Genomic DNA, 24460 nt, shown 5'->3' with positions numbered 1-24460 from the left:
CTCGGGCTTGAGACCTGGAACATGACCGTCATCCATCATATCAACATTTTCTAGTATACCACTAAGACCCCTAGGTGTTTCAAAGCTAACGGGGTGTGTTGTGGGCAGTTCTGGACCAGACCCCTGAGACTTTAGCCCTTCAGGCCCCACTGTCTCTAGTTCTCTGGGTCGTCCAGGTAGTCCACTCTGCACCTGGTTCCAAAGTTCAAGGAATAGTGGACAATCCCGCCCCACTATGATATTGTGGATTAAGCGGTTTACCACCCCTACTTCCTGTGTCACTGAGGTGCAGTCATAAGAAACAGTCACAGGTACCAAGGGATACTCCCTGGTATCCCCATGGATACATACTACCCAGAGAGTCTTACTCACAGGGCCGAGTCTCCCAATCACTCTAGCGTGGACCAGTGTCACCATACTCCCGGAGTCCAGTAATGCCTTGGCAAGAAGGTGGTTCACCCAAATCTCGCATTCAAACTGTCCTGCTGTTAGATCGAGATGGGTGGTACATGCTAGTTGGGCATAGAAGGAGACTCTCCTGCCTATTCCACATTCCATGGGCTCCTCCTGAAGTGGGCACTGCACCCGGGCATGGCCCCAGGATCGGCAACGCCAACACTGTATGTTTCCCATTCGGTTGCCAGGGGCCGATCTCCGTGGATCTGGTGAAACTGAGGCAGGGATGCAGGTTCCCGGGTCTGGTAGGGCTTCCCTCCTGGATGCTGCAGCTGGCCATCCTGCCTTTGATGTGGGTTCCCGTCGCTTGGCAGGTCCGAGCAGATCCTCCACCACGGTATACCTTTCGACCAACTCCACCAACCGGTCAACTGTTGCAGGGTCTCCATGGCTTACCCATCGTTGAAGGTCATCCGGCAGGGACCACAGGTACCTGTCCATCACCACCCGTTCCAGCATTTGAGGGCCAGACAACGTTTCTAGCTGCAGCCATTTTTTGACCAGCTGCACCAGTTAATGCATCTGAGACCTCGATGGGCGGTCAGGTTGGTACCTCCAGCGGTGCACCCTTTGGGCCCTAATGGCTGTGGTCACCCCTAGGCGGGCCAGGATCTCAGCCTTCAGCCGCTCATAGTCTTTGATGTGTTCCTTCGGAAGATCAAAGTAAGCCTTTTGCGGGTCACCGGTAAGGAAGGGGGCTATGATGCCAGCCCATTGGTCACGGGGCCATCCCTCTCGCTCCGCTATCCTTTCAAAGGTAAACAGAAAGGCTTCTACATCATCATTTGGAGTCCGTTTCTGTAAAACATGGCTGGCTCTCACGGCTATTTGGTTGCCAGGGCCAACAGCTACTTGCTCTCGTCCTTGAGCTAGCTGCTGTACTGCCTCCTTTAAGGCCGCCACCTGCATTTGTGTAGCCTCCTGCTGGGCTGTAAGATGGGTGACCAGTAAGCGGGTAGTCTCCTGCTGAGCTGCTATAGCCTCCTCATGGCGACGGTTTGCTTCTATGGAGGCTTGCTGCTGGGACACAGTGGCTTGCATTAGGGCCTTGATAACCTCCTCCATGTCTTTTCCTGCTGTATGCAAAGACTTCACCCAAGACATGCAAATGGGTACACTGTCTCTTTAATGTCACTTTTAATCGGCTTTTCCGGTTTAAATGCACTGCCAGCATCCGAAACACCAGCTGTGATATTTGGGGTGATAGCTCCAAGGGATCACATGCACAAGCCGGGTAAACGTAATCAAGAAGTGGTTTATTTTCTTCAAAACAGAAATAAAGCTTCCAGCAGCAAACAGTCCAGAAAATAGGTATAACTTAAAAGTCCGCTTAACTTCAGCATAAATGGAAATTATAAAACAATACCGGCTTTTGGCAGGGGGTTTTACCCCAGGTATGTCGTCCCAAGCAGCAGCTTGTCTCCAGCCACCATGCAGCATACAACACACACTTGTTTCTCGCAGCTAAGACCTACCCTGAAAATAAGACCTACTGTTATTTTCAGGGAGGCTGCAATATAAGCCCTACCCCGAAAATAAGCCCTAGTTTAGTGTTTTCAAAATCCTAGAATCCACTTTTTTACTGTTTTATATAATGCCCAGGGTGTGTTTCTGTAATATAATAGTGTGAAATACCTTCTGCACAGCGTCGCTCGGCGCTCAGCTGATACCCCGCTCTGCTCTTCTCCTCTTTTCATAGCTGTCAGTGGGGGATCTCAGCCCCTCCCCTCTGCAGTGTTCAGAGCGGATCACGGAAGCGTTGAGCATTATATTATAATAGTGTGAAATACCATCGTAACAGCACCCTTCAGCGCTTCTGTGACCCCGAGCTGTCAGCGGGGGAGAAGAGAAGGAAGAGCAGCGGGTAATCAGCCGAGCGGCGCTGTATCGAAGATATTTTACACTATTATAATATAATGCTCGGCGCTTCTGGGAGGGGCTGAGATCCCCTATTGACAGCTATGAGAAGCAAAGGGGAGGAAAGCAAGGAGAAGGAGAGATTAGCTGATCGGCGCTGTACTGAAGGTATTTCACACTATTAGATTACAGAAACACAAACTGGCCATTATATAAAACAGTCATAAAGTGGATGCTAGGATTTTACCAACACTAAACTAGGTTCACACAGGGGTATCCTGACAGGCAGGGAGAGAGATAAGACCTACCCTGAAAATAAGCCCTACTGTGTCTTTCGATGCCCGGGCTTATATTCGGGGAAACACGGTATATATACACATACGAACACACAGTATGTATACATACACATTTAAAAACAAACCACATCATCTTATCCTAATTATTGATATTTGTGAATTTAAAAGCTGCACCGTCTTAGGAAAAATACTATTTTTTAATCTATCTGTATGAGCTCCAATGGTTCTATATAATGCTTCTCCTACAGCAGCACAGCAAAATACTCAAAACTCAGATAGGTAATATCTTTAAAATGCTGTGGGACCTACAAAGACATCTCTACTCTCCAATGTCCTTGATAACTGGCAATTTGATACCTATGATATTTTGTGCAGTCTTTATTACCCTCTGCACTACTCATATCCTAGGACTTGCACATAATATGTCACAATACTTTCTATTGCACTCCTATAGAAAGCATGCAGCATTTTTTTGTCCCAACCCAGTTTTCTTTAGACCCCTTTCACACTTGTGTGACTTGTCCTGCAACTTGGGACTGCAAAGTCGCATGACAAGTTGTACACCATGATTTCCAAAGAGTACTGTTCATATCTGTGCAACTTTAAAGAAGTCCCTGCACTACTTTGGTCTGACTTTGATACGTTTTGGGGTCCATAGACCCCAAGATTACAGAGGCATTGCTTCAAGTCTAGTCAAAATCACGGCAAAATCCCACGACTTTTAGGTCACACAAATGTGAAAGGGGCCTAAGTCTCCTCTGAAAGTACTGCTGTGCCTTTCCCACCAAACCTAATAGATCATGAAAGTTCATCTATTAATATTGTACCCAAAAACTACTTACCATCTCTAGCTATGACCACTCGGATCCCCCCTTCCTTCCTTCTAAGGTCTATGATCATCGCCTTAGTTTTACTCAAATTTACCTGCAGATCATTTTCCTTTCACCATCTCTACAAATAATCTATTGTTGCCTGATATAGAGCCTCATCATTATTTTTTTATCCTGCCTGCAAAAGTAGTGTCATCTGCAGATTTAATGGCACAATGTACCTCTGATGGACAATCAGAGGTACACAAGGTAAATGATAGTGGGCTTAACTCTGATCCCTGTAGAGTACCTGTACTTTAGGCCTCTAGCACACTGGACCTTATAAAAAGGCCAGTAGCATTAGCTGTAGAAAACTGTAGAATGAGTTTTGCAGCGTTTTTTTAGCTGTAGCATTTTTTTAGCTTTTTTTTTTATTTGCAAAACTATACTCCCACAAAAGCTTATGGCTCAAAAATGCTGATAAACGCAGAATAGCCACATTTTTCAGCAGTTTTCAACATTTTTAAGCTTTTATCAGTTAGAGCATTTTACAGCTGAAAAACTCCTCTTAAAACCCACTAGTCCTGGGGTTTTTTCCAGGCAGAAAACGCTGATAACAGCCAGTGTGTGCATGGACACATAGGATAACATGCTGAGGAGTTTACTGGCTGCAGAAAAAAACGTCTGACGCCAATAACAGCAGCTGTGTGCATGAGGCCTAAAAATAACATGAAAGACTATTGACCAATTTTAATTACCTGCAGCCCATTTATTAAAAATTCCAAAATCCAATTGCAGATTGAGGACCCCAAGCCCAATAGATAAAGTTTAGAAACAAGTCTTATTGGGGAAATAGAGTTAAAGGCAGAGCTGACGTCCACGAGCAGCAATTCAACATAACGGAATTTTTGTAAAATCTTACCGTAAAATACCTTTCTCTGAGTCCTCCGACAGTCGCCGCCCACTCATACAGTCTTCACTAATGTGGTATTGACTTCATCTCCACAGGAGTAACTAGGCATAAGACTTGTTAAAAAAACAAAGCATTTACATAGACACACCCATGGGGGCTGTCCCACTGGTCCAATACCCCCTGCAATCAGCCATCCTAACTCAGTTTGGTAGCAAGCAGTTAAGTGTATAAGAACCCCAAAAGAGGGGCGGGGGCGGCGACTGTCGGAGGACTCAGAGAAAGGAATTTTACGGTAAGATTTTACAAAAATTCAGTTTTCTCTTACGTCCTCCGACAGTCGCCGCCCACTCATACAGTCTTCACTAATGGGGATGTCCCAAAGCAGTGTAGACATGAGGGGTGGGAAACGCAACCGTCAGAAAGGCAACGCAGTACCCACAACAGAGAAAGGAACCTTACGAGAACCAAAAGGTGATCCTCTGGGTAACAAAAAAGCTCAACAGGAGCAACAACCCAGGAAAGCAAATAACCAAGGGGATAAAGAACCCCAACAGCCAAGGACCTGCATGAAAACCAGGGTCCCTTTACGGTACTGCCGCACAGAGAACTTTGCGGCCAAAGGAGGCATCAGCTGATGCCAGAACATCAATTTTGTAGAATTTTGAAAAGGTGTGCACTGACGACCAAGTCGCAGCCTTGCACACCTGGGCCACCGAAGCCTGATGCCGGAAGGCCCAGGATGCACTCACCACTCTGGTAGTGTGCGCCTTTACAGAGAAGGGCGGTACCCGTTCCTTAATCGAATAGGCCTGTACAATTGACTGTCTGATCCATTTTGAAATGGTCGCCGCATACGCAGCCATACCCTTCCGAGGTCCCTCAGGAAGGACGAAAAGAGAATCCGATTTTCGAAAGGATTCAGTCGACGACAGGTAAACCCTGATCGCCCGGACAACATCCAAGGAATGCAAGGCAACCTCCTTAGGATGTTTAGGCTTCGCACAGAGCGAAAGCAAAACAATGTCCTCATTAAGGTGAAATTCAGAAACCACCTTAGGGAGAAAGGATGGGTTAGGTCGCAAGACCACCTTATCCCTATGAACCACCAGGTAAGGGGAGCGGCAAGACAAAGCCGCCAACTCCGACACTCTGCGAGCAGAAGTGATCGCCACAAGAAAGGCAACCTTTTTAGACAGCAGAGTTAACGAGATTTCCCTGATATTCTCAAATGGATGGGGAACGTTGTAACACGGACAGAACCAAGTTCAAGTCCCATGGAGGTAAAGGCTTCCTCCGAGGAGGGGCCAAATGACGCACACCTTGAATGAAGGTGCAAATCAAGGAATTAGACGCCACAGGGCGCTGGAAAAGAACAGCCAGTGCAGATACCTGGCCCTTAATCAAGGCCAACACAAGGCGCTGGTCCACACCAGACTGAAGGAAAGTCAACACTCTTGCCACTAAGAACGAGGAGAGAAACCCCTGGACTCACCAGGCAAAATAAGCTTTCCATGTACGGTAATAAATTTTACCAGACGAGGCTTTTCTAGCCTTGATCAAGGTAGGAATGACCTCTGAAGAGAGACCCCTGTCCTTCATGACCTGACTTTCAATAGCCATGCCGTTAAAGCCAGCGACTGTAAAGCAGGATGGAAGATCGGTCCCTGAGACAGTAGATGTTCTCGCATTGGAAGCCGCCAAGGAGGTTCGACTGCTAGGTGAACGATGTCCACGTACCAGGTCCGGCGTGGCCAGTCCAGTGCCACCAGAATCACCAAGTTCGGTTCCGAGGCCAACCTGCGAAGGAACCTGGACAACAGCTGAATCAGAGGAAAGGCATATATCAGATGATACTGATGCCAAGGCACCACTAGCGCATCCGAGGCGTCTGCCTGAGGATCGCACGTTCTTGCCACGAACCTTTCCACCTTGTTTTTTAGTCGTGACGCGAACAGATCCACATCTGGGGATCCCCATTTCGCACACAGCATTCAAATCTTCTCCGGGTGCAGGGACCATTCCCCCTGGTCCAGGGTCTGGCGGGTCAGATAATCGGCCTGCCAATTCTCCACACCCAGAATGTGAACTGCCGAAATCGCCGGGACGCGAGTCTTGGCCCAAGTTAGAATTTCGGTCACTTCCTGGGCCGCCCAGACACTCCTGGTGCCCCCTTGGTGATTGATGTAAGCCACCGCAGTGGCATTGTCCGTCTGCACCCGCACAGGAAGACCCTGAAGACGATCCGACCATTGGAGCAGGCACAGCCTGATCACGCTCAATTCCAGTATGTTTATGGGGAGGGAAGATTCCTCCACAGACCAAGTGCCCTGGGCAGACAGGTTGCCCAGGACGCCACCCCAGCCTGAAAGGCTGGCATCCGTGGTAATGACTGTCCACAGCAATGGCCGGAAGGATTAACCCTCCGCCACCGCCGGGGACTGGAGCCACCACAACAGATCCAATCTGGTTTGGCGACTCAGAGACACTCTCAGGTCCAAGGACTGAGGCAGCCTGTCCCATCTGGCCAGGATCTCCGCCTGGAGAGACTGTGTGCGAAACTGTGCAAATGGTATTGCCTCGAAGGCCGACACCATCAATCCCAGGGACCGCATACAGGTCCTGAGTGAGGAGGATTTGTTGTCCCTGAGGGACCTGACCTCGTTCTGCCGGGTCCGGAGCTTGTCCTCCGGCAGAAAAACCTTTGCCTGAGCAGAGTCCAGAACCATTCCCAAATATGGGAGACGAACCGAAGGAGAAAAGGTCGACTTCTGAAAGTCGATGGTCCATCCGAACTCCTGGAGCGTCTGAACTGTAGTGGACAGATTGCGCAACAGGTTCTGACTGGCACTCGATCTTAACAGGAGATCGTCCATATATCCCAAGACCGCAATGCCCTGTGCCCTCAACAGGCCCAGAACAGGAGCTAGCACTTTGGTAAACACCCTTGGAGCCGAAGCGAGACCGAAAGGTAACGCCAAAAACTGATAATGGTCCTCCGCGATAGCGAATCGGAGGTACCTCTGATGACCCTCGAAAATGGGGATGTGTAAATACGCATCCTTCAGATCGATAGAGGCCAGGAATTCTCCTGGACTCAGGGAGGCCACCACCGAGCGAAGCGATTCCATGCGGAACTTTCGAACGCGCACAAAGCGGTTCAGAGCTTTTAAGTCCAGAATCGGACGCACCTTGCCCTCCTTTCTGGGCACAGTTAACAGATTTGAGTAAAACCCCCGAAACCTGTCCCGATGAGGCACCGGGACGATTACCCCCTAGGGAGGAGATCCTGTACCGCTTGATGCAGGTCTTGTAACCGCCCTGGGGTCAAATGAAGATTTGAGGGAAAGAATCTGTCCGCCGGCCGTGAAAGGAATTTGATCTTGTACCCTGATCGAATGATTTCCTGAACCCACCTGTCCGGGATTCGGAACAGCCAAGGTTGGAGGAAACCGCGCAAACGTCCCCCCACCCCTGAAATGGGTGAGGGCGCCCCTTCAGGCAGAGGCGGACTGGGCCGCCGCCCCGGCTTGGCTGGATTTTGGTTTGCCCGCCCAGGGCTTTCTCTGGCCACTTTGGCACTTGAAAGGTTTCCCCTCTGTGTTTTGAAGGCATGAAAGGACCCCTGATTTGGTTTTAAGGAAGGGCCCCGCTTACCGTGGAAAAACTTACCCTTAGGGTTCTGGGGCAACAGAGTGCTTGCCCTCAGTGACCCCTTTCACCAATTCATTCAGGGATTCACCAAAAAGGCGAGACCCCGCATAGGGGATGTCAGGCATCGTTTTCCTTGAAGTCTGGTCAGCCGACCAGCTTTTCAACCATATCAGGCGACGGTTAAGCACCGCGACACTAGACAGGCGCGCAGCTAATGGGGCCTCATTCAAGGCGGCATCGCACAAATACATGACCCCCTGATAAATCGGGTCCACCACCTCCAATGTAGCAGGGGGAGCAGAATCAGCCACGAGAGTGCATCTAAGCATCTTTGTCCAATCCACCACAGCCTGAGCTGCCATGACAGAGGCGAAAATAGGTTTTAGTATGGAACCGGCCACCATGTAATCATGGCGGGCAAGTGACTCCAACCTCCTATCCGTAGGATCCCTAAACACCAGATGATCTTCAGTGGGAACCAGAGTAGCCTTGTTCAACCTGGCCACAGTGTGATCCACTTGAGGAGCCACACACCAGCGTGAATCCATAGGAGACGCAAAACGGGTAAAGAAGTTGAAACCTCTTGGGCACCACAATGGTGCGTTTTAAACTGCGCCATTGCTCATTCACTGTAGCATGGAACTCAGCGGGGCAAGGGAACACCTGCGCCACCTTGCGGGTCCTGTGTGTAGCAAAGGAGGACACAATGCCCGGAGGATTGGGCTCATCCTCTAAATGTAATATTTCTTTAATGGCAAGAATCAGCGCATCCATAGCTGCGCATTCCTCGGGCGTCCCGGGGGGGAATCATCCACCCCAGTAACCTCCGCCTCCCCCTCAGACTGAGAAGAGCGAGACCCTTTAAGGGGCACGCCACCCACGGCAACCATGTCAGATTCAGAATCAGAAGAAAAGGAAAGCATAGGCCTTTTTCTACCAGCTCGTTCAGTCATCAGAATATCCACTTTTGACACCAAAGTCGCTACAGCAGCAGACAAAGTAGTCAAGGTAGAGGACTCAGAGGAACCTGAGTCACCCACCAAGGCTGGAGGAAATTTGCTGTCCTGAGATTCCATTTTGAAAGAAAATTTTTTTTTTTTTGAGGTACTGGCCCTTTAATCGCGCCGCGGACCCCTGCAGCACACCGCTACACTGACTGTGAAACACAGACCCCCAAGCAGGATAACTGATAGCCAGAAGGATTGCACAAGGAAAATAGACAACAGACAGACACCAAAAAGTGTTACCACCGCAGCCGAGCTCTCCTGAGAGAAAGGAGGAAGTGATGTCACCGCAAGAGACTGAACTGAGGCTTCAGGCTAAGGAAAAATGGTTGCCAATAGAAAACAAAACAATGGGAGGCTTCGGTAAAATGGCCACCGACATGTGCTCGGAACGAACGTTTTGCCACACACAAGATGGTGCCGCAAGGCGCCAAAAATACACCACATACATGCTGTATAAATGCCCACAGTGAAGCCAGACATGCTGCCCACACCTAAAATGGCGGACCGGCGGTGTTTAACCTCGCAGCGGTCGCCACACATGTCTGTATCTCCACAAGCACCCTAAAGTGACACAGGAGAGGGACCCCCAGACCCACACAGCGCACTGGCTGTGAGAGAAAACCCCCGCAGGGATCAGGATAGGGAGCCCAAAAAACGCACAGACATGAGGGGATAACACAGACACACAGGACTGCCAGTCTCAGACAGAGGCCCCACACAGAATGTACTTACCTGTACTCGATGGCGTGGGGTGCCTCACATTGCACGGGAAACCGCCCACCCTCAGATGGCAGGGGTGCCGTCAGCCAAAAAATGCAGGACGCTAACAGTACACGGAGAACCGTGGAGGAGACGTCCGAGCGAGGTAGCCACCTCACAGGCTGCATCCCTGAGGACAGGGATGGGTCGGGCTGGGATTCCATCTGACCCTCTGTCCTGGAGAACCAGGACGACCAGTCCGACTCCCAGTTCCGCAAACGCAGTCTTCATCCGAAGATCCGACTAACTAACGCTGACAAAATAAACAGCTAGTAATGCAAAGAAAAAAACACATTTGCAGTAAAAAAAAATCATAAAATAGAAGAAGAAGGCTTAGACTGTAGCCCCAGCACAGGGAAGCCTATCTACTCCTTAACTAGGCAGAAGACAAACTGAGTTGGGATGGCTGATCGCAGGGGGGTATTGGACCAGTGGGACAGCCCCCATGGGTGTGTCTATGTAAATGCTTTGTTTTTTAACAAGTCTTATGCCTAGTTACTCCTGTGGAGATGAAGTCAATACCTCATTAGTGAAGACTGTATGAGTGGGCGGCGACTGTCGGAGGACGTAAGAGAAAATGATCTTTCCCCTCGAGATGAGTAAGGGCAGTATGAAGGGCCAATAACTATTGCATCCTCAGAATATAAACTGAAAGGGATATCTAGCTAGGATATGCTTCCTTTACCCACTTAAGGACCGAGCCCACTTCTGAGACATGGTTACAAGTTAAAATCAGTATTTTTTGCTAGAAAACTACTTAGAACCCCCAAACATTATATATATATATATATATATATATATATATATATATATATTATTAGCAAAGAATAAGATGGCGTCATTGCAATATTTTTTTGTCACGCAGTATTTGCACAGCGGTCTTTCAAACAGCATTTTTTTGGAAAAATTAAATTTCACTGCATTTAAAAAAACTAAACAGTAAAGTTAGCCCATTTTTTTGTATATTGTGAAAATATCATGCTGAGTAAATAGATACTCAACATGTTACGGTTTAAAATTGTGCACACCCGCGGAATGGGGACAAACTACGGTCAAAAAAATCTCCATAAGCGGCGCTTTAAACATTTTTAACGGTTACCAGTTTAGAGTTACAGAGTAGCTCTTTTTTTGGCGATCACGGCGATACCGCACATGTGGGGTTTGAACAGCGATTTCATTTGCGGAGCGTGACTTCTGTATACGTTTTCTTTTGTGCACGAGCTCAGGGCGATTAAAAAAATGCTTCTCCTATTTATTTTTTTAAATTTAGCACAGGTTTTAAAAAAAAATCTGATTACTGTTATTGATGTCACAAGCAATGTAAACATTACTTGTGACAGCAATAGGCAGTGACAGGTACTCGTTATGCACTTCATAAAGTGCATAATAGGCAATAGGCAGTAACAGGTACTCTTTATGCACTTTAATGTATTCAAAATGCTGAAAATGGCATTTTTGAATACAGTCACTTTTTAAATTCGGCGCCTTTAGCAGCCGAGTAACCCAGACGTGAAGTCATGGACGCCCCCTCCGGGTTATGTCATTGGAGACCCGATCAAAGCCGAATCCAGCTTTGATCGGGAATTCAATCAGCCGGTGGGGCGGGAGACCCTGGCAGAGCCGCGGAAGGCGGCGGGAGGGGGGTCGTCCCCTCCCGCTCACTGGGGTAACAATCAAGCGGCTCCTGAGCTGCATCGTTCTCTACCGCCTGAAAGCCGACCGCCTGCTCTAAAAAATGGTACCAGGATAATGCCTATAGCTGCAGGCATCACCCCGGTACAGCCACTTATTGCGTAGGTCTACGTTGATTTGCGGTAAATGGCTAAAGTGCCGCAAAAGCAGCATTATAATTTGCACTGGTGTCACTGAACGATAAATATTCAAACTGGACATAGTAAGTTTCTTAAATGGGGATTCACACTATAAAAAAATTGGGCAAGCGATCATCCAAATTTACACACTGTTTCACAGCAAATTGAAACCGATGAACGAAAATTCATATGAAAATTCCCGTACAACAAAGGCTTTTTTTTTACTGTTAATTGTTTCTGATCATGTGCAGTCTTTCTTTGCTGATTTTGGTGGTACAAAAATCGTAAGTAAACAGTACACATTAAAACGAAAATAATTTGTTCAATTCCCGTACGAGAACAATTTTGGAGTTTTGGGAATTTTCGCACGAAAAGTCAGAATCGGCTGTCGAAAGTTGTGTACACACTATACGAAAATCACACGAAAGTTTTTTGAATGAAAATTCTCACCTGACTTTCTTATAGTGTGTAGGAGCCTTTAGGCAAAAGGATCATTTTTGACATTAGTCGTAAACCTTGACCTCAGAAGGCAATATATGTAGCTACCAATAAGATTCTAGCTGTCATTTTTTGGTGCGGGTGAGAAAATGAAAACACCTGACCGTAAACAAGGCTTCCACTCGTCCTGATCATAAGTTTTTATATATCAGGCTAAATGTTTTCAGTGGCTGATTCTGAAGTCAATAGCTTTGCCATCTGTTTATTTTATGGTTGCTATGGTTGCATCATGGTTATGATGTTCAGTGCAATGTTTACAATAATATGAGAGAGCGGTACCAGAACAGATGCTTGTATCCTACTAACAGGCTGTGGATGACACTAGGTTTTTTTTACATCCTATACGTGCTATTTGTGTCTCCATTTAAAGAACTCCACTAGGCGCTATTTACAACAAAGCATAAGCTAAAATTCATTTCAGAAAAAAACATAACTCCCTTGTAAGGTTCTCATGCATTTATAGCTCATATAAAGGACCTCAAGATAAAAAAAAAACAAAAAACAATTTTAATCAACTGTGAATTGCAACATTCTTAAATTTACAGTTAAACTAAAAGGTAACTAAACTGTCCTTATATTGGTTTCCCACAATCTCCTGCATGGTGGGACAGAGAGGGAAAGTAATTTTTTCCCCACAAATAGAGATTTCTTTTGGTGGTATTTATTCACAATTGCATTTTTATATTAACGAAAATAGCTATAAACAAAAAAGAACATTTTTTTACTGGAAATGATTTATATATATATATATATATATATATATATATATATATATATATATATATATATATATATATTTTTTTTTTTACAAAATAAAAAAAAAAACAAGTTTCTTCATAAATTTACGCCAATATGTATTCTGCTACATGTATTCGGTAAAATAAAATCCCAATAAGCTTATATTGACTGGTTTATGCGAATGTTATAGCGTCTACAAACTATAGCATATATATAATGGAATTTTTATTGTCTTTTATACTAGTAATGGCAGTGATCAGGGACTACTAGCAGGACTCCAATGTTGCGGTGGACAATCGGACACTAACTGACACTTTGCAGGAACTAGTGACACTAATACAGTGATCAGTGCTAAAAATATGCACTGTCACTGTACTAATGACACTGGCTGGAAAGGGGTTAAACATCTAGGGTGATTACAGGGCTAACTGTGTGCCTAGCCAGTGTTTACTATGTGTGCTGCTTTTACTATGGGAAGAGATGGATTTTATTTCCCGCTTTGCAGGAGCACAAAATTCATCCCATTCCCTGGTCAGAACAGAACTCTGCCTAGTTTACATAGGCAGAACTCCATGCTGCCCGACGATCGGTGGGTGCTGGCGGACAAAAAGGGCCCAGCAACAGCAGATCGACTTCTGCTGTGAATAATCCCAGCAGAAGCAGCCCACTGGTGGCGCAAGTGCGGATCACGTGTGTGTGTATATATATATATATATATATATATATATATATATATATACACACACACGTAATCCTGTGCACAGCTGCCTCCCTATAGCAGTAAAACTGCCTATAGGTCAGTCAGCAAGTGGTTAAAAGCAATCCTGTAGCAAATTCAGCATTGTTAAACCAGAATGCAATAGCAAGCACCTCTTGGCACTTAAAGGACAAGTTCACATTTGGCACCATATTACATGTCTCACCCATTTTTAGGGTGTAACATGTAATATGTTCCCGCTCCTGCAGCCTCTCTCCGATTTCCCCCCTCTCTGTTACAGCAGGCCGTAAATCTCCTAGCCGCACCCGCTGTCACTATTTGAAAAGAACTCTCAGAGTTCTGTGACTGAATGAACTACAACTACTTACAGCCTCGGTGGCTGACAGCTTGAAACTCTTAATGAGCTACCAGGGCGCTGTTGAGCGCTCTAGGTAGTTCATTGATTCTTCCAGTCATCATGTAACTGCCTGCCCGTATGAGCAGACAGCTTACACTGACAGTCTGCAGGAGCCCTGCACTGCACCCATGATCTGCTGATCACGGGTGCAATGCTTTCCAGGCACCTACGAAACAAAAAAATAGTAAATGCACATTAATTTACCTGCAAACATTGTACATTTATTTCGTTATTTTTTTAAACGTGAACTTATCCTTTAAAGTTAGTGTTTGTATTTTTCAACTGGGGTGCCTTGAAAGAACAGAAACTCAGGGTGCTCTTCTGGGCAAATGCTGACTTCAAAATGTCAAATCCTTTTTACGTATAACATTTTTCTCTTGGCTCATCATTGACCAAAAGGGAGGTGCAATAGGTGAGAGGGGTGGGCTAAAATGAGGACTCCAAACTTTTTGTATTTGCATCATTAAAAAGCTGATCTTCATGCTTTAGTGAAGTTTAAATATTTTGTTTGGACCAAGCTGGACCAAACAAACAATGTACTTCACTAACAGATGCATTGGATGTATGCGCTGTATAAACTCTATGTAGCCTCAGAACAATATAAAGCGTTGTATTCCGTCAGCAGATTGGATTGGAGACTTCCAGTCCTGCTCCCAAAACAAAATCAAGTCAGGCTGAATGCTGCTAAGCCATTTACAAGAAGCTCTGTATTATATGAATTATTGAAAGCTTTCCCCGATCGGCTGAGGGGGATAGTGTGGAGATTCATAGAATACAAAGCTTCCTATGAATGGCTGAGCAGCACACAGCCTGACTCGATTTTGTTCTAGGAGCAGGGCAGGAAGTTCCCATCTTGGTGCCGATACACAGCGCTGTATACTATACGTAGCTGAGGCTACATACGGTTTACATGACGCACACAGCTGCTGCATTTGTTATTAATTACATTTGGACCAGCATGGTCCAAACAAAATATTTTTCTGGAAGGCAACCAACATTGCTTGGAGGCACCTAGTGGTGCCCCTTTTTGAATTTTTTAAGGCAAATTTGGCTAAAGGTAAACTTTAATGTATTGAATCCAAAAACAAAATCATATTACATTTCAGCTTACCAGATGTGGTGCCTACATGCGTTTTTTTTTTTTTTTTTTTTTTTATTTTAGGCCTTTTTTCTCCCCTTTACTTTCTTCTGGTAATCAGGTCAGGAAGTCTGTATTTTTCAATCGCAAAAAGTGTATTTTGATTGGTTTGCGCAAAAGTTATTGCGTTTACTAACAAAGGGAAAGATTTTTGTCATTTTTGTTGTTTTTTTTTTGGCGGCGATCTGCGTTTATTTTGCGGACTGCGACATTGCGGCGGACAGATCGGACCCTTGACTGACATTTTTTACACTTTTGGGGTTACCAGTGACATTTCTACAGTAATCAGTGCTATACATATGCACTGTTACTGTAAAATTACACTGGCCTTTTGAGAGGGAGGGGTTATGTGTATCCCTAGGGGCGTGATTCTAACTGTGATTGGCTGTGGCTTGAGGTGTAGGAACAGTGATCAACGATCCTACATAGTAGAACCGTATGATCACTGTTTCTACACAGGGGAGAATGACAGGTGGCTTGTTTACATCAGCCGCCTGCCTTTCTCCCTCTCCACCCAACGATCGCGAGTGACCGGCGGACATCAGGTCCGCCGGTCACACGCGCGGGGGGGGGGGGGGGGGTCCGTGACCACGCGGGAGCAGGAGCGCGCCTCCGGCGGCGTGCGCTCGCTCCCTAGACCCTCACAGGCTAGCGACGTATCCCTAAGTCACTCTGCCTGTGAGGGGCTGACCGCCGACGTAAATAGTGGTGTGGCGGTCGGCAAGTGGTTAATGCAGAAAAGATATTGCCTCACCAGCCATAAAGAACCCACCTGTTCATAAATGTTTCTTTTTACTTTAGTTCCACTTTAAAGTGGCTGTAAACCTCAAACATGAAATCTGAACAAAGCACATAATCCTATTGTGTTTAATGGCCTCTCTCTAAAGCCCTAACTGTCATTTCTCTCTGTGGTCTAGTTCCTCTTCTATCAGCATGAGTCACTTCTGACATGTTTTCCTGACACCAAGAGCTAAAAAGGTGACAGGGGAGGGATCTCAAAGCACACAGCCTGTGATTGATAGCTTTTGCTTTGTTTCTGTGTGCTGTGTGAAAGTGCCCCCTCCCTCCAATCAGTTCTCAGATCTCTTGTCAGTGTGTAACTGCAGCTCCTCACCCCCTGGTTTGTAAGTCAGTGAAAAATCCTTTTCATCTCTCAAGTTTGAAGTTTTTAGGGATGTACAGAACAAATGGCTACAAATAAACAGGTACACCTTATGAAGGAGGATTTGTTTCACCTCTGTGTATCACCTGAGGTTAGTGAGTATAGGTAAGGGTTTACAACCACTTTAAGTCTGACAGGAGTGCTTGCAATGGTCAGCTTTTAGGCCTCATGCATACACCGCTTATATAGGCGTTCATCATTTTCTTTTTCCTGTAAAAGCACCTCCATGTTATCCTATGTGACCATAAACACATAACAGTTTAAAGGTGTATTTGAAGAGGAGAGTTTAGAGGCAGGAAAGAAAAAAAACAAAAAAAAAACAAAAGGCATTTTCTAAAAGAAGACAGGACAGGAAGAGAGTTCCTGGCTGGACCCCATAGGTGCGAGTAAAGGAAAATATTCTAAAAAATAAAAACGAATGCAGCCACCACATTTAGGGATTGGTAAGCTGCAATATTTTACATTTTTGTCTTTGGCTTTAATAACACTTTAATTGCTGTAAAGAAAAGTGAGATCATTGATCTAGCTTTGCTATTTGGTATGCATGCATGGATCACAAGACTGGCTGAACAAAATGACAACTCTTTGGGCAGTAGGACATTTTTCATATGCATGTTACTGTTAGGGCCTGGACCCGAACCTCTGCTGTGCCTGGCAGTAACCCTTCTCGCTGGGCCACCTGAGATGCTGGAAAGGTCCCTGCCTGATTGCCTAGACAACCTTGCCTTATATGTCTTGTTTCTCTTGAACCTTTGCTACTCCCATAAACTTCCTGATTTAAGACATGTCTCTACACTTCCTGTTTGCCAGATTATTTTGCTCCAGCCAATATCTCACTTTTGTCACTCCTGCTACCGTTCGTATCTTCACTACCATTTGTTACTAACTTTTGACTTGTTCCTCAACTACGCTTCTGCTTAATCCCAACCTGCAACCACTTGTTACCAAACTTTGTCTTGTTTACGGACTATGTTTCTGCCCGATTCCTACCTGCTATATCTGCTACATCTCTTGGTGAGGCAAACATGAGGACTGCAACCTGGTGCTAATATGCAGAAAAACCCATATTCACCATCAGGAGCTCTGGTGAACACCGGTTAGTAGTTAGACCCGCACCTGGGGTAAGTCCGAGTCATCTTCCAAGGTTACCTGCCTGTTCACTTATCCAGCTGGCCAGTGAGAACCTTTCTAAGTCTATAGCTACTGGTCTCTGAGCTTGACCCCTGACTGTGACAGCTGTATATTAGCTAAGTATTTAGCCATCTACTTGGAGAACAGCTTTAGCATATAAACATGTACAATTAGGAGCTGTGTATTGCCACTCCATCTTTGTACACACTCACTGTCATGGGTATCAAATGTGTGCAAAGACGTAGCATGGCACCTTTCAAAATGTTTTTTTGGCCCATTTCAACCTTACACAAGAGTGCTTTCATTTTATGAACAGCTATATTTCAGGCTATGGAGAAAGGAGGCGGAGCTGTGAGAAACTGTCATCTAATGCCTATGGGCACCTTAAAAGCAGGATGTCAACAAATTATATTAACTTAACCACTTGCCGACCGCCCGCCGTAATATTACTGCGGCAGGGCAGCTTTGCTACGCTCAGTCACGTAGTAGTATGTGACTTCGTGTACGTGGTTTCGGCGGTACGCGTGCCTTGGGAGGAGCGGCGGCGATTGCCGCTACCCTCCCATGATCGGAGAAACTGAGAGAAGACCCGCCTGCTTACGTAAACAAAGCATGCGGATCTTCTGTCTCTTCATTAGGGGCTCTGATGAAGAGGCGAAGCCTCGAAACGTGTTAGCCGTCAATTTTGTTGACTGTGAATTGCCATTTGATGAATTGTGTCATATGTATCTGATATAAATACTCACAAACATGGGTTGTAAGCCAGCATATTTTTACTTAATACTAATACAACCTTATTGAGGATTATGCGCTAGGCCATTGAGCCCTCTTTTTGTTTTTGTTTGTAGCTTGTGGTCGACCACCCAGGTCGTAGTGGGCAGCAAGGCCTTGCCATTGAGGATGCCAAGTAGGAGTCCCCTGATAGGAGTGAAGTGGGAGCCTTGTATCTGAGCGCAGGAGTTAGATGCTTTGCATCACAATTTTCTTTTGGATCTTCTGTCAGATAGGCAGGGCGAGATCAGCAGTTTCATCTAAGCTGAAACTGCGATCTCTCTGTGCCTGTCACAGAACCACCCCCCCCCCCCCCCCACACAGTGAGCAAGCACTTTAGGCACACATTTAACCCCTTTGATTACCCCCATTATTAACCCCTTCCCTGCCAGTGTCAAGTATACAGTAACAGTGCATATTATTTAGCACTGATTACTGTTTTAGTGTCACTGGTCCCCAAAAAGTCTCAAAAATGTCAGTTAGGGGTCCGATCTGTCCACCGCAATGTCGCAGTCCCGCTAAAAATCGCTGATCACCGCCATTACAAATAAAAACAAAACAAATAAATAAAAAGTCCACAAATCTATCCCGTAGATTGTAAACACTATAACTTTTGCGCAAACCAATTAAAATACGCTTTTTGGGATTTTACCAAAAATATGTAGCAGAATACAAATTGACCTAAACTGATAAAAAATTGAATTTTTAAAATTTTTTATTGGGAATGTTTTAAAGCAGAAAGTAAAAAATATGGCATTTTTTTTTCAAATTTGTTGCTCTTTTTTTTGTTTAAAGTGCAAAATCTAACTGCAGAGGTGATCAAATACCACCAAAAGAAAGCTCTATTTGTGGAAAAAAAGGACATCAACTGTATTTGGGTACAGTGTCACACGACCGCGCAATTTTCCGTTAAAGTAACGCAGTGCCAAATCGCAAAAAATGGCCTGGTCATTAAGGGGGTAAAACCTTCCGGGGCTGAAGTGGTTAATAGATTAAAATAGCTCTGCTTTTGGAAAGTGTAAAATACGTTGGTATAGACGTCTTGAAACATAAGTACTAGCCTTGAAGCAGCCAAAAAAAAAAAAGGCTCAGGTATTTCAGCTTTGTAAATTGTAGGTATCCTCCAGAACTCCAATAGATATAATTGGACAGGCATTGCTAAATTTATTATCTCCAAATGTTTGACTCCTTTAAAGTGGTTGTAAACCTCAGACATGAAATATGAACAAAGCACATCCTTCTATACTGTGCACTTGTTTCTATCCAAAGCAGGGAGTGAGATTTCTCTCTGCTGTTTTTCTGTTATCTACATGGCTCACTTCTTTTCCCAAATCCAAGAGATAATTTGAGATGGGGGGGAGGAGAGCTTCAGCACACAGCCTGTGACTAAAAGCCACAGCTGTGCATGTTCCCCTGTACTGTGAGGAGGGTGTGTCCCTACCCTCCAATCAGGACTCAGAGTTTTCTTCACTGAGCTCTGCAGTGTGAGACTTCAGACCCCTGCCCCCTGCTTTTTAGAGCTGTGAAAAATGTATGCAGGGGCCTGCAATGCCTATTTGTGAATTCAGCCTTGATTGGGGGTCCTTAGCAGATAGCAATGCATGTTGGCTGTTGGAAGGACCTAGTTGCATTCCTATAATTTTATATTTGATTTCATTGCCCCCCTGAGAGGATTATAGCAGGGAGAAACGTCTGCTCTGTGCTAGCCATGAGTTCACTTCCTCCCCTGGACCTCTATGATTGCGTGAGATCAGTTTCTGGACAGTTTATTTCTTTAGGACAGCCCTGAAGTGTGGCTGTTTTTTTACATATATTGAACAGTGGAGCTGAGTAAGAGTAAAACTTACATTGTGCCCTATACATATTTAAGTTTACATGACAAATTCAACTCTAAGAATGGATGTACAAAATATGTATAAGATACAAAGACCTTTGCACTGTTTAAATATTATATACATGTATACACTTTTATATCGTTTCACTACTTAGATAACAAAGTCCTTTTACCCAACAAGAGAAAGCAACGTTCCCAGATTTTATTTATCTGACTTACCACGGCGTTACAGGAGCTTTCTTGTAAGTCCCAGATCATAAGATTGCTGTCACCCAGAGACATCACTTTCTTACCATCACCTAGAGGTTCCCAGGTAACACTAGAGAAAATATGAGATAGATATATACTGTAAATATGGATAAAGGTAAAAAACTATGCAAGACATTTTTTTATAAAGTGTATATAGAAAACAAAGAGGAAAGGCGAGAGATACAAGAAGGAACCAAACAAAGGAGCACACAAATAAATGTAATTATGTTTCAATATGACTCATGTGAAAAGTCACCAGGTTTCCAAAGAGATACAATGTAATGGATAAACTCAACAATAAAAGCATAAGAAATAAAAAATGAATTCATGCCTATTCAAGTTGTCTGATACTTTCCTGTATATTATGTATATAACCCCAATAAGATAACCCTCAGACCATATAGTTATGGTAATTCTTTGAACTAACCTATATAAATCTTACTGTGATTGGCCAGGCTAACAAAAGAGGCATATTAATACAGCTTGGACCTGTAAAAGGTACTAAAAACCACAATTAGCCCCTTAACCACTTGCCGACCGCCGCACGAACATATAATGCGGCGGTCAGCCCCTCACAGGCAGAGTGACGTATCGGTACGTCACTAGCCTGGGAGGGTCTGGGGAGCGAGCGCGCGCCGCCGGCGGTGCGCTCCCGCGTGGCCCCGCACCCCCGCGCGTGTGTGACCGGCGGACCCGATGTCCGCCGGTCACTCTGCGATCGTCGGGGGAGAGGGAGAAAGGCAGGCAGCTTGTGTAAACAAGCTGCCTGTCAGTTCTCCCTGTGTAGAGACACTGATCATACGGTTCTACTATGTAGAACCGTTGATCAGTGTAACTACACCTCAAGCCACAGCCAATCACAGTTAGAATCACGCCCCTAGGGACACACACAGCCCCTCCCTCTCAAATAAAGTTAACCCCTTCACTGCCAGTGTATTTTTACAGTAACAGTGCATATATATAGCACTGATTACTGTAGAAATGTCACTGGTAACCCCAAAAGTGTCAAAAATGTCAGTCAAGGGTCCGATCTGTCCGCCGCAATGTCGCAGTACCGCAAAAAAAAAAATCGCAGATCGCCGCCATTACGCGTTAAAAAAAAAAAACAACAAAAATGACAAAAAACTCTCCCTTTGTTAGTAAACGCGATAACTTTTGCGCAAACCAATCAAAATACACTTTTTGCGATTTTCTTTACCAAACATATGTAGCATAAAACAAATTGGCCGAAAATGTTAAAAAATTTTGATTTTTACTTTTTTTTTTTTGGGAATTTCATATAAAAAAATGTGAAAAATATTGTTATTTTTGCAAAATTGACGCTCTTTTTCGGTTTATAGCGCGTGATCAAAAAATCGCACAGGTGATCAAATACCACCAAAAGAAAGCTCTGTTTGTGGGGAAAAAAGGACGTCAAATTCGTTTAGGTACAGCGTCGCACGACCGCGCAATTGTCCGTTAAAGTCACGCAGTGCCGAATCGCAAAATACCCCCTGGTCTTTTAGCAGCCAAATCCTCCGGGGCTTAAGTGGTTAAGGATGGATAGGGACCAATTTGTAATCTTAGTGCTCCATTGAGGTTTTCTCACTGTTTCTCTACTCCATGAGATATAGTGATTTCCAGTTGCAGCAAAAAAAAAATATCTGTGGCATCATCTAGATACATGAATGATGGCGGATCCATGGACACTATGTTATTATGTCACTGTTGGTGCCTGGCACACTGAAGTTACTCTCCTAGTAGCAGCCTTTCATTTCATGTGGAAACTGGACTGCAGAGTTCCCACTGGGCCCAGTTTGACTGCAGAGTTCCCACTTCAGATTGTCACTCCCAGGGCAATCCCACGTGGGCTCAGTGTTCCTGCAAAATTGTGTTGTTGGCCACTTAACTTCAGTTTACAGTCCTTTGGAACTGAAGCTCCTCTACCCCTCTGCAAGAAGACCCCTATTGTGATGGTGATGAGACAAGGAAGATTGGTCAAAGCTGTGGCTTTAGTTTATATCTTAGTGTAGTGTAAACAGAGAATTTAGGGCAGTGAGCAGGAACATCCCTGGACAATCAAGTCATTATTTTTCAGAGAGTCAACTGCTCCTCGGGTACAGAAAGCAGCTGGTCTCCTCAGTTCCTAGATGTTTACAGGGTGTTGTTAAGAGAAGAGTTGATACATTACCATAGTAAATTAGGCCCTGTCCCAACTTTTTTGGGATGTGTTGCTGCCATCAATTTCAAAATTACCCTATTTTTTTCATAAAATAGTATTTTTTCTCAGTTTAAATATTTGATATATTTTCTATTTTGAGTAAAATATGGGTTTATGAGATTTGCAAATCATTGCGTTCTGTTTTGATGTAGATTTTACACAGCGTCCACACTTTTTCAGGAATTGGGGTTGCACTTGTGAGGACATCATATGACCAGAATGTGATCTGATAGTGGCTTACTACATAGGCTCTTGGCCCGTTCTGACCTTGTAACCCTCACCTTTTGAGATGAGAAGCATTAAAGTGTTACTAAACCCAGGACACTGCACTCACTATATCTGGTCTACCAAAGTACAGAGAACATGGAAATGCACTTATTTTAGTAAATGTAAACTGCTAAATACCTTTTCACATCAGCAGTATAAAGCAGTCTTGTGACTTCTATTAGTGCCTGGTTAAAGCTTGTAGGGGGAGTTTTCATACTGCACTGATTGTCCTATCAGGATGCAGGACCCCTGACCCTTTGTCTGGACAGTGCTGATTGGCCCTGTGCTGATTACATGCACCCTCCCAAGAAGAAAATAAAACTCTTTAGCAATACACACCAAACTGAGCACGTGCAGACTACCTCTATTAACTCTGTCTTATCCGGACATGTTTTGGGAACAATGCAAGATGGGATCCGTGCATACAGAATCAAACAGCCTTTTTACACAAAGCAGAGAATTAACCCCTTAGGTTTCACAGTGGGTATAACGAGAATTCTTTCCTGCATATACAGACTGATTTTACTGTTGTGGGTTTAATAACAGTTTATCGTCTCAAAATTGGCACTTCAAATCCCTGCAAAACCCACTTAAATGAAATCACTTGAAGGTCTATTAAAAAAAGCAAATGCTGCATAGAGGACCTTCTAAGACAGAAGGTGCAAAGGTTTTTACTAAAAATCCCCTGTTCAGGCCCTGTGTGTTAAATCTCAGCATTTAGATGAACCCCGGAGGCACAGGTACAGCATCCAGCACCCCTGCCTTCAGCCTGCCAAAGTCTTAAACATGCTGCTGCTGTAAGCTATACCAAGTGGTTCTCGCGTTTAGGGCCATATGCATTCAAGAACATAGAATACTTGTGCACCCACAGTACAAACAAATGGACACTGCCCACTCCTATCACTGGCCTTTACAGCAAGGAGCACATGGAAGGGTGACGCATGTCAAACAAAACCAAAAGAAAATTCCCAGCTAACATTACCAGCTAGCCTGCAACTAACCAAATTATCCTGTCCAACAGTATGCGTTAAAAACAGGGATTTAATTTGCATACTTTTGCCAATACATGTGTAAGCTGCAGAGCCGCTTCACAGCACCCCAGTGTTATCTGAAGTCCTAACTCTAAATCCTTAGTAGAAGCACATGCATTATAATGGATAGCCAGAGAGCAGGTGAGCCCACCCCTCCTTAAAGGCAAAGGGGTGCAATGGACACCCAGCATATAGCACAATGACAGAAAAGGTGTCCAGTGCGCCCCCCACCACTATTCCAACAGTACGCACAGGCACACACTATAGTTTTGTTTTAATATCCTGGTACCGTTTATACTTACTTGACATACTCACAAACCCAGTGAATCCATTTGTGATTCACTACTCAGCTGATCCTGCGCAGCCATCTTCCTCTTTTTAGTCATTAGGAGCTGGGTGTCTCTTCCTGATTCAGGCAGCCAGCCCTCTGATAACATGAGTCAGGTTCACAGTCCTCCAGTGCTGTGTCTATCTCCCTCCAGCAATGTGTATGCCTCTGCTGAAGCCTTCGTGGGTATGTGACATACATACCACAGGAAGTACCAGGAGCAGGGACACATTCTTGCCCAGGTGAGAAAAAAGGCAGTGGGTAGGGTGGCGTAAAAATAAAAAAGGTAAAAAAATCAGCGCAAAAATACTCTGAGTATTTACCCTAAAATGATATATATATATATATATATATCACCCAAAAATATTTTTGTTGCAAAAAGTGTGCAGTGCAGAATTAATGACTAAATCTGTATAACTTCTACAGTATACATAACATA

General features: G+C 44.8%; 1 protein-coding gene across 1 annotated transcript in view; it reads right to left on the bottom strand.

Moving 5' to 3' along the window:
- EIPR1 (EARP complex and GARP complex interacting protein 1) overlaps positions 1-24460 on the bottom strand; it is a 459494-nt gene that overhangs the window by 154712 nt on the left and 280322 nt on the right. The window contains exon 5 of the mRNA XM_082251893.1: positions 20166-20265. Within this exon, the coding sequence (XP_082108019.1) occupies positions 20166-20265 (100 nt within the window). The remainder of the gene's footprint in view (positions 1-20165; positions 20266-24460) is intronic.

Source organism: Pelophylax lessonae, assembly GCF_965119305.1.
Source record: "Pelophylax lessonae genome assembly, chromosome: 3".
Taxonomy (NCBI): Eukaryota; Metazoa; Chordata; class Amphibia; order Anura; family Ranidae; genus Pelophylax; species Pelophylax lessonae.
The sequence above is the reverse complement of the archived record's forward strand: the minus strand, read 5'-3'. Positions and strand labels throughout refer to the sequence as shown.